Source organism: Apostichopus japonicus, chromosome 9, assembly GCF_037975245.1.
Source record: "Apostichopus japonicus isolate 1M-3 chromosome 9, ASM3797524v1, whole genome shotgun sequence".
In the NCBI taxonomy this organism is placed as follows: domain Eukaryota; kingdom Metazoa; phylum Echinodermata; class Holothuroidea; order Aspidochirotida; family Stichopodidae; genus Apostichopus; species Apostichopus japonicus.
In genome coordinates this window covers 23,249,012-23,260,054 of record NC_092569.1, presented here as the reverse complement: position 1 = coordinate 23,260,054, position 11,043 = coordinate 23,249,012, and the positions used below count along the sequence as shown (strand labels likewise).

The 11,043-nt window shown below is 37.2% G+C and overlaps 1 protein-coding gene across 1 annotated transcript; it reads right to left on the bottom strand.

Annotated features, from left to right (window-relative positions):
- Nucleotides 1–406: 406 nt before the first annotated feature.
- LOC139973010 (uncharacterized) lies at nucleotides 407–10,542 on the bottom strand. Its single transcript, XM_071979354.1, has 7 exons — nucleotides 9,849–10,542; nucleotides 7,809–7,963; nucleotides 7,440–7,558; nucleotides 5,874–6,013; nucleotides 4,429–4,983; nucleotides 3,667–3,751; nucleotides 407–2,354 (listed from the first exon to the last, which is right to left on the bottom strand). Exons 1-7 carry the CDS (start codon nucleotides 10,360–10,362, stop codon nucleotides 2,147–2,149), a joined length of 1,776 nt encoding a protein of 591 aa, XP_071835455.1. The 5' UTR covers nucleotides 10,363–10,542; the 3' UTR covers nucleotides 407–2,146.
- Nucleotides 10,543–11,043: the final 501 nt, after the last annotated feature.

Here is an 11,043-nt window from a genome sequence, read left to right as displayed (position 1 = left end):
TGGGCGAATTCTGAATTTCCAGACTGATTTAGGTAGTGGCATGGATCTTTTTGAAAGTGAGTCCTGGGCCCGGAGGAGTTGTCTAATTCTTCCGCCTTTAACTTTCGGTTTCTGACAGGGATTAATAATACCAAAAGTAACATATTCTTTGAAAAAGTTTGACATTCCTTCGCACCTACTGCCTGTCTTTTTTTCATTCGTTGTTGTGAGCATATATGTGTGTATATTTATATACATACAAAGACCCCCCCCCCCCTCCCTCTAAAAGGATGTAATGTAAATCAACGCCAAACTTACCAGAATTAATTACTGGACAGTAAATGCCTTGAGCGATTTTGCTGATATAATATGCAATGCTGTTATGAGAAATTACTTAAACTTAAAAATTATGTTAAAACATTCTTAAAAAAAAAATTATTTATGAATTTTATCTAATTAGAAACAATTAATATTAATATATTATCCAGGTGATTGATGGCCTTGTTCTGTCACTAGCTAGAGAATGAACTAGTTTTTGTTTGTGTATTATATAGTTTGTTTTTAAATATAATTCATGCTTCCGATCTGGAACGGCCCAGAGATAAAAGATACGATCATGTATATATAGGAATTTAGAGAATATTAAAAAGGAATTTCATTATTAACAGATGTTTCCGTTAATTTGCATGCAGAAGTATAAGGCCTATTGGGATATTTTAGAAATGTGTTTCATAATAATGATACTGATGTATATATTTACTTCTAAAGTAATTCTGAATATAGCTTAGTAGATTGTCGAATACAATTATTCAAAACTTTGCTCAATTTCTTAATTTTGAAATAATTAGATGTTCCCTTATACTTGATTAAATAACCTTGCCACACCGAATGAATGTGTACAGGCTTAAATATATGGGAGGAGTAGTCCCATGTATACCTTCATATATACATACATATATACTGAATGGAGCAAACATTTGACTGAACTTCTCAGACTGGAGAAGGAAGTTTAGTAGAGCCACCCCCCCCACAACCCAACCAACTATTCCATCTGCACAACAGCTGCAGCGTAACACACGGCGTGGATAAAGGGGGTGGGGGGAGGCGGTGATTCACTGTCGGTGAAAATGATTCAACGACCCACTTTCAGAGACACAAAGAGCCAGTGTGCTGCCCCCACCTTGTTGCTCCTTTCATTTTGCCTTACGAATATTATGAAAATAAGTATAGCATTTCTCCCTCCTCCCCCCCCCCATATTTAACGGGCCGCCTTTTGACTCCTTAACCTCAAGGTCCGTTTTGAACCCAGTTCGAACCATGTACTGATGACGTCACTGAACAACTCTGTATATTTTGTATTACATCTTTTTTAAATATTCTTGGCATTGAAAAATATAAGATTCCTTACAATAATTATGAATGGAATATACATGAAGAGAGTATTTCCGTTTGACTGTAATTTTCTTTATTTTATCGAAACCTTGAAATGAGAATCACAAAGTCAATCTGAACAATTTTAAAGATACCAGAGGGCATCTTTTATATTTATACTTGACGTAAAAATAAAATCTGTTTTTAAATGAAACATGAATAGTTAAGCAAATTAAAAAACGTAAAGTTTTGCAACCCCTTTTTTCAGCAAGTTCTGTAAGTTACAACTGATGAGATTTTGACCAGCAAATGGTTTATCAGACAAAACTGATTTCTGTTATTCAGACAAATGCAATAAGAACACAGGGTAAAAACTCGACGTAATGAACAATCTGCGTATAAAGAAAATTGATAAGCCGATTTGAACTCCCTATGTATTTTTTATATGAAATTTGAACTGGAGCGCCGAGAGCCACATGGTGAATGGAGGGGGGGGGGGGTGGGGGTTGTTTTTACCGTTGGTTTGTCACAAATAAGTGGACTAGACCAGCCGTTTCTTTTATAATTAGATTAAAACACCAGAATTTTATTTTATTTTCTTATTCCCGTTTCATATTTATCTGAGTACAGTACAAAATAGCCAACGGTAGAGTTGATACATACTAGTGACGCAAATGTTCAACAAGACCAATTTGTACAAATTTGCAAATCAATTTATTCCACCTCTCCCCCTTCCTCCTCTCACATCTCCCCCCCCCCCCCCCAAAAAAAAAAAAACATTGATAAGGTATTCGGGTTACGTAATATCATAGCTAGCACGTTTTCCTCTTAGACCGCCAAAATGACTTGCTGAAAATCCAGGAAGTTCATCATTAACAAATGAAGTATTTGCTATACCCCCAGTTACACTCGTATCAGATGACGTGCTAGGACCAGCAATGTCCTCTATCGATTTGATGTCATCTAGTTCAGCTTCCTCTACATCGTAGACTGCTTTCTTACTTCTGGAAGAGACAGAGAGAGAAGACATATGAAGAATTTTTAAAAGATCTGTTAAAAGTGAGGCCCACTCAAGAAATGTAGCCCGCTGTAAGATTAATCCAAACCATCACCAAGAAGAAAAAAAGGGAGGGGCGTCTAACATATTCAACTACTCCTGTACCGTTCATTTATGACCTTACTGTATAGGATTTAAGCACCCTTTAACAGCCTACTATGCACATTATTCAAGTTAAGTATAGTATGATGTTTGTTAATATTTCATTATGGCTCTAGTAGAAACTTAATTATGCACTTGCATCTAACTACATTCAGAGAATATGTGTAATTCTATAGGCAATTTTGTATAATTATAATGCTAAACGAACTCTTATAATTGTTATTAAGTGATGTGACGCTGATAAGTCATAGTCAGAATCAAAAGAGAGAAAGTGGAAATATTGTTCGCAAAATTCCACAGTAGGAATGCCGGTGGTTCAAGGCATTCACATTAAAACTATGTTACATGTTCATTTAAGACTATAGCTTGAAAATGATTTTGCCTCCTCGATCGAGACCTAATGTTAACCCGTTAGCTTTGGACGTCGCGATAATTCTAAATTCGTGGTCTTTTGAATTAATACGACCAACAGAACGCCAATGGGTGACTTCCAACACCATCCAACCAACCAACCATCCAACACCATCTGTCCCTTGAAAAATTATTAATGCGTTATAAACATGTTATATTATGCCAATTAACCTCATGAACTTCTGTTGAGTTTTATGATGTTCATGTACTGACCTAGCGATACGTGTGCTAGACTACACAGCCCAACCACTTTCACTATTTAGCCACCGGTGGTTGAAGGATCATTACTCAACAAGTACGTGGTACTGCAAGCAATGGTTTGGGTATACAACATAGTAAATTTAAAGTTTGTACCCACAGTCACCGTTTACAAAGGAAATTACATATAACATGTTAACAGAGCAAATATAGATGATCTTAGGAAAACTGTCATCATTTGAATTCTCAGCAGACGTAAGAAATCCCATCAAGTCTTAAATGATGATAGTTTTGTCCAGCTGGTTACATGCGTCCATCAGGTTTTAGCAAAGAATTGTTCGAAAGGAATAATGCATACAAACAGACGAAGGCCTCTAATGAATCGCCTATCCGGGTTGGTAAATTTAGTAATACCATCCGCATATATGATCCTTTTTTCTCATTCTCTCTTTTTTTTGGGGGGGGGGTACCAAATTCAGAGATTCTGCTGTTTACTGCTGTTTGGGAAATAAATAAATAAATAAATAAATCTACCGATTTCTACTTACTGTTTTCGTTTGTAGAAGAGATACACTACGATGGCCCCGATTATTAAAGCTAGCACAAAAAATATAACGATGATGGAGATTAACACTGGAAAAAAGCAGAAAAAAGAGAAATTACAAATCAGATTATGCGATACAAGTAACTCCCAAACTTCACAAAATAGAAATAGATTGTTTGCAACCATCTAAAGCTTCTATTTCACATTAGTTATTTTACATATAGATTATAGCGACCAGATTTACCACTTCTCTGAACGGTCTGAACGGACATGATCCCAAACTGTTACAAAATTTTAAACGTACTAACAAAATTATAAAGTACACCTTGGTGTTGCATGAGAAAACAAATTGTTGTTTTTTGAGAAGTGAGCAAATGCAACAACAACGCGCTTATGGCTCGAGCTTTACTAATGGATATCAAACATTTAGTATGTTTTGGGTTTCTATGTTTCCGAGAAAATATTTGTTTTCAACGGAACATTCAGTCAGTTAAATACACTTAAGCAGGGGCGTAATTATAAGCCGGTATAGCCGGGGTCCCGGGTCCCAAGGGGGGGGGGCTGGTGTCAAGGACCGAAAAATAACGGCTGAAGGGAAGTTTGAAAATAATAAGATTTTCCTGATTATCTATTTGTCTTAAATACAGTTCAGTACAATTGGACTAGAATGACATTATGACGATGACAACAATCGTTCTAAGAGGAACTTCTACTGTGGAGATGTCACTGTCGCAGTTCTAAATATTGGGTTAATTTTAATACTTACATCTATTTATAGCTGATAACGGCGATCGTTGAGGCGGCGGTGGAGGCGGTGGAGGGTTATTGTCAGTTGTCATTGAGACTGCTGGTCTTGTGGGATTAACGTCCTTTGTAGGACCGTTGCTGTCTGTACTGGTCTTGTCTGATATTGCAATGGTTGAGGTTACATTTTTCTGGGCATCCATACCAGAAACCATAACTGACGTCATACTTGACGATGAGAATACACGGTCGGATATTTTCGTAGGACTGGTCGAGAGGACCGTCGTAGTCGTTACGGATACGGTCGTCTGAGATGTTGTCGTCGTGGTTGGTCTTTTTGTCGTAGACTTAGGTCTTGTCGATTCATCGAACGTTATCATTTCTGTGGTGGCGTCCTCTTCATCGCCATCTATTGTTGTCTGACGTTTCGGCGGTTTGGTAGTCGTACTCGGCGGTTCGGTAACTGTGGTAGTCAACCTTCGAGTGGTGGTGGTGGTGGTGGTGGTGGCGTTGGTTACGTCTTCGGTGAATTCTGCTGTAGTCAGATCGGTGGTGACTTCGGGGGCTGTCGTCAACTCTATACCAAATGAAATGAGACGATGTATGACGTCACTGGCAACTGTAATTTGAAATCTAATCATAAGAAACTTAGCAATATCAGGCTGATTGCTCACAATACCTTAAGGCAGTTTATTAAATAGGTCGGCAATATTCCAAGCCCTATCAAACATTCACAAAACGATTGAAGGTGATGAAACTAAAACACTACAATCATTAATTTCGTCACAAACTGAAGGTTTAATGAGGGATGTTTTTGAGATGTTAGTAGAAATACATTCCGTCAACGAAAGACTTTTACCTATAATCAACACATATAGGACCAAATTGAAATTCGAAAAAAAAGTAAGAAATATTAGGCTATAAGATTGGAATAAAAATTGACTAGTTAACCGTATGACCTACCGGTATATTGTAATGGTATTCAATAGCATAACATTGAATCAATGTAGAATGTTACTACAATCAACTTATAAAAATACTCTATGTTACTCTTAATACGTTTTCCTCCATAGTTAGTCGGAAGTTTTCCCATAACATTGACACCATTACACTTTAGCACCACCCCTTCCCTCAAGTACTATCGAAGACATTTGTAACAAAAATGTATTTTCCTTTTGTTCTAACGGTGCCAGTGCTAAGGAGTCGGTTATGGAGGTTAACGGTAAATATACTACTTCATCTCCTTCGATAAGAACCTCTAAAGGGGTGGGGGGGGGGGGGGGTTACATTCCCATTACCCTTAACCGACTTAAAAAACATTAATCTCACAATAGTCTAGAACTCTACACACTAAATCATTCACAATACAAAAGTCCGCTATTACTGGTTTTGGAGTTATCCACACAAAGAGCCTAACATGAACAAGTTAATATCCATAGCAACCATTCCAGTGCTTATTGTGCGTACCTGCGCAGGAGACTTGCATTGCCTGACATAGGTAGGGTAGTTCTGTGTTGACACACGACCGTATCTCCCAGGTGCCATTACGATTCACAGCGACGCATTGTAAACTGGTATTGTTAATTGGTTGTCCAACGCCCCAGTTGCTGTAAGTAAATATTGTTTATATATTCATTTTGGATTTACTTATTCCAATTATGAAACGAAAACACATAGATTCACAAAAGCCGGGGTAAGTGGGCATGGTTGCTGCGAGTTGTACAACCCATTTCAACCTTATATCTACAGGAGGATTCTCCCAAACCTCTCTATTCCCAAATCCGTCCCTGTTGTAAAATTTGGCTAGGTTTTGTTAACAACATTTGATCTACCTATAGTCCCTGCGTTTCATACCGTCGATTCACTCGATATATATACTCTCGTTATATAGCCCATCAGTACTTAGTAACTCACTCAGATTCCACCTAGTACAAAATGGTACAGTCCACTGGTATTTTAAAATGAAAACACAGAATGAAAACACAAAATGAAAACACAAAATAAAAAAAACAAAATGAGAACACTTCGATCTTAAAGCGGTATAGCATTCCATCGACAGGCTACTAATTGTAAAGTTACAGACCCACTTAGCTCATCACAATGCAGATTTGTAGTTCGTCCGTACTCGTAGGTGTATTTTAACAATGTTGCTTGTACGAGCTTGCACTCGTCCGCATTGATTTGTACTCGTAATGGTACGCGTACTCGGAATTTAGCATGTATATCAGTGTAACTAGTTACTATTATGCGGGCTTAGAACATTGTACTGTTACTCTCGTCAAGGGGAATTCTATTTGTAGTCCTACTCATGCTGTTGTAATCGGGTACCGGCCGAATGCTACAAAGTACTTTCTAACGTTGAGTCCGCCATCGTCCAAGTTGGTATTCACAATTCTGAGGGATTGTGCGGCTCTGGTGGGTAGGGGATCAAGATCCTCGAGAGCTTAGGAGGGTTGCGAGCAGGGGGTAGGAGCGGGGGGGGGGGGGGGGCAATGGGGCACGTGCCCTTTTTTTCAAAATAGCAAATGTGCCCTACTGGCAAATAAAATGTGCCCCTTTTGGATATCTCAAGCCTTTGTTAATTTTAATATTTTATTTTAATTATTTATTTTTAGTCTGTACATGCTATTTTTAAGATGGCGTCCCATATCTTTTTTTTGTAGCACGGTTAACAATAAACAATCTCAATAAATAGTTTTGATAGCATACTAACACATCATATATACTTAAGGGATATTGGCCGGTGTGTATCGGTTTATAGCATAGCGAGTGGAGGTTGTGGAACGAGGAAGTGCCCCACTGATGTTGTTCCCCCCCCTCCCCCACTTTTGTAAAGCTTCATACCCCCTGGTTGCGAGCAATTGGTATAAGGAACAATGTCTAAAAAATGATATCAGCTATTTAATTAACTTGAGTCAAGTCGTTGAATCATTACAATGAAACGTTGAATCTAACAATTCTCTTTCCAGCCTATTTCTACGAGAATCATCAAGTTATAATTGCTGAGAATATATATTCTTTACATTACGTTACCTTGCATTAAGATAAGATTCATCAAAGGACCAGGTAAAGCTGTCATTCTCTGCACGTTGTAGCCCAATCCAGACAAACTCTACATCAATATAAAACTGTAATACTTCTAAGAGATATGTCTGTCAAGAAAAAGGCGTAAGAAAAATCGGAAGCATATTTACAGCAAACACAGCAAGATTCAATACTTTTATTTCCTTAATGACAGCATAAAATCAAAACTCATCAATCTCCCGCTCCCCTCCCCTACCCCTAAAAAAAAACAAAAAAAACACAGGAAGGGCATTAAAAGAAAATCAATTAATATTGGATCCTTTTTTTTAAATACTTAATTTGGATACTTTTATGATATATTTAAATTAAATATCTTACTGTGACTGGCACAAGAGGATCGATTTTAGCCAGGCTTCCTTCATTATGGAATGAACATAATTCCAAGGCTTCCATATTATTGACCTCGTCGTCCTGGAACAGAAAGCACCCATCTCCTACCTCAGTAAACCCTTCAGGACAGCAGAGTTTCCTCTCTGATGAGAGGCAAGTTTAAGATTTAACTTTTTAAAAGAAAGGTAATTAAAGCTGCATTTTGCATAGAATTTTAATTTTTTTGGTAAGGATAATTCTCAAGATTTAAATGAATGTTAACATCAAAATTCGCCTAACAATTTCGCTTAACAGTTATACCCAATTTCACCAAGAAATTAGGTATAAATGGCAACCTATTGTAAACAAATAATTATTAACAAATTAAATGAAATATCTACGGTATAAAAACTAACCGTATTAAGTTATATAGTTGATAAGACCCTTATTATAGAAACAACTTATAACATGTAACTTACACATGCATTACTAGGTTTAATGGAGAAGTTGGTATTCCTATCATCTTTTCAATACATGGTCTGGTCAGTATTGTGTAAAGGTATCATTACATATATTTTAAGTTTGATTCACATCCACATTTGTCAAATATGCAAATTTTCCTTGATATAGAATATTTTCAAAAACATGTTGAGGAGACAGACGAAAGAAGGAAACATATTAACATATATACACCGCCCCCTCCCCCACTCTATCCTTCACCAATCTATCCCCTCCCCACTCTTAATCCAGTACATACAAGAAAAAATATATTCAAATGATTGAATAACATTTGGGGCAATCTGAAGTTATACAGTATGTTTGCTTCGATATATAAACGCTCACAAGTGGTAACGTTTCATATGCGACCAACAAGCTTGAACTAATGGTACACAACTAATTGTAAACAGAAACATCATTATGGCGAAATTTCATTAAGTTTGGGAACATGTATTTTTCATGAAACTACCTGTAATAGAGTACAATTAGAATACTGTTCGATTCTTCTTGTATTATTTGCGGAATCGTATGTTATAGGTGTGTATACTTAGTCTATTGTTAAGATGTGTGAATAATTCATACTGACGTCATCCTGAATAAGGGATACAAATACAGTATTTATAGTTGCTTTTGGCCTTCGAGTGTTACCAAGTGACGTCACTGCACAAATCCGTTGAAACTATTTTTCATATTTAACGAGAGTGTATACGTGCAGGATTTAGCACTGAAGACGATATTTTCTGTTACACAGTAACAGTAAAAATAATGTTGATTGTACAAGATCAGCTGTATGAATATTCAGATTAAAAACAAATAAATGTATGAAGTATATCAGTCCTTATGAAAATAATACTACTTTTATTTGATCCACATATCCTAAGATTTGTAATAGATGGATAAACACAGGCAAAAGCAAAACAAAAATAAGAATAAAAAGGAAAACGTTTGAATCCTTGTTTTTCTTTGCTCTGTTGCATGAACTTGATGTAATAAAGCTATGTGTTACCCAAACTGTAAGACTATATGAGCACATCAATCTGATTTACAATTTGTTACTAATTAAGCAATGGTACCGTTCCAAGTTAAGATAGTTCAATAAGTTCGTAAAAGAAAGAATATGGTGAAATATCCCATTTTCTCGAGAAACTGGTAAGGACTTAAATCGTATTTGAGTGTGTGTAGTGACAAGCCATTGATGTAAGCTGACTAGACCAAGCACCAAAGGCGGAAGGGGGGGGGGGTATAGTAGGGGTATAGGGGGAGTCACGAGGGAGGTCTCTGCAAATCGGATTACAGGTTAGCAACCTTGAACATAATGACCCAATTTCGCCCAATAGGTACACCCAACCAACCACATTGGGAACACCTCAGAACAAAACAAAACAAATTGAACACTTCATCATGTCCGCTCCAGCTTTCGTTCAAGACTACAATAGGTAGATATCCTTCTTAAACGAAAGTGAACTATAAAATTTCCGAAAGAAAGCAGCTTAATATCGTGAGAAAACCCATATTCTCTTAATGAAAAGTATAATTCTCATTTGACTTTACCTTTCTCCGTGGTTAAATCTGTTACTGAATTATTATTAAGCTCGGTAACTATATCTGTTTCCAATCTATCGGTGACAATAACAGTTTCCATCAGAATATCTGTGAACGAAATATTAACTAATTCTGTGACTAACTCCGTTAGGGCGTCTTCCATGGGTGGTGGCATTGTCTGTGCTGTAACAATCACAGAGTTATCCTCACCATCACTCCCCGAGGTAGGTTGCATTGAAGTACCCACCGTAGTTTTTATCTCTCGTTGGGGACCGCTTAACATACTAGGTGATCTAGTTTCCATAACGTCAGTGATAATCTTATTTGTGACATCGGATCGGAAAGTTGTAGATTTTTCAGAATTAAGCATTCGCGTAGTTCTTCCCGTACGTAGGACTGTTTGTGTCGTGGAATCCTGAGTAAGGCTAATCTGTGGAGTAAACAATATCACTAATAAACAAACAGGAACTAGGCTATCCTGCAGTCCCTCAAAGGTAAAACGTAGATAGTAGAATCCTTCCATTTCTGACGACGAAATTTTTAAATCCCAGGGTAAATATGCACTGATGGAATTAAATCTGTGTGATATCCGTACACATTACGAACCCAGTGTTCTATAATTCAGACTATAATATTTCCATACCTCGTCTAGCCAGTGTTACACATGTACCTACACGCCAGACAGTCAGCACAGTGGTTAGGTTGTGTATAGTTCCCCTTTCATAACCCAACGTGTCAAAATTACCCTCTGTACGGTTCAATGGATTAGGATACTCTTCGCTATAACGGGTCATTGTTTGCACACTATTTTGTTATTAAGTAAAGAACAACTGAATCTAAAATCTCGTCACCGATTTTCAATGGGTATATACAAACATAGGTTACGGTTTGGTCCCTAAAGTGACAACGCCCGTTCTACTTGTACACATGAAAGAAGTCTAAACATATACCAAGGATTACCATAGCCTATAGTAAAACAAAAATAGTTATGTTACTATCCTCATGAATATTAATGATGGCTACATTTTTGTTGGTATTAGTAATCAATACGCGATGACGACGAGGGACGAAGGAAGGGGAGGAAGGGGCGGGGTGGGTTGGGGGTGGGGGAGAGACATTTGTATGGATATTTAAGGAGTGGGGGAGGGAGCATTTTCGGAATTTACTTTGCTATCAAGAAAATAGTTTTCGATCATCAAGTTGG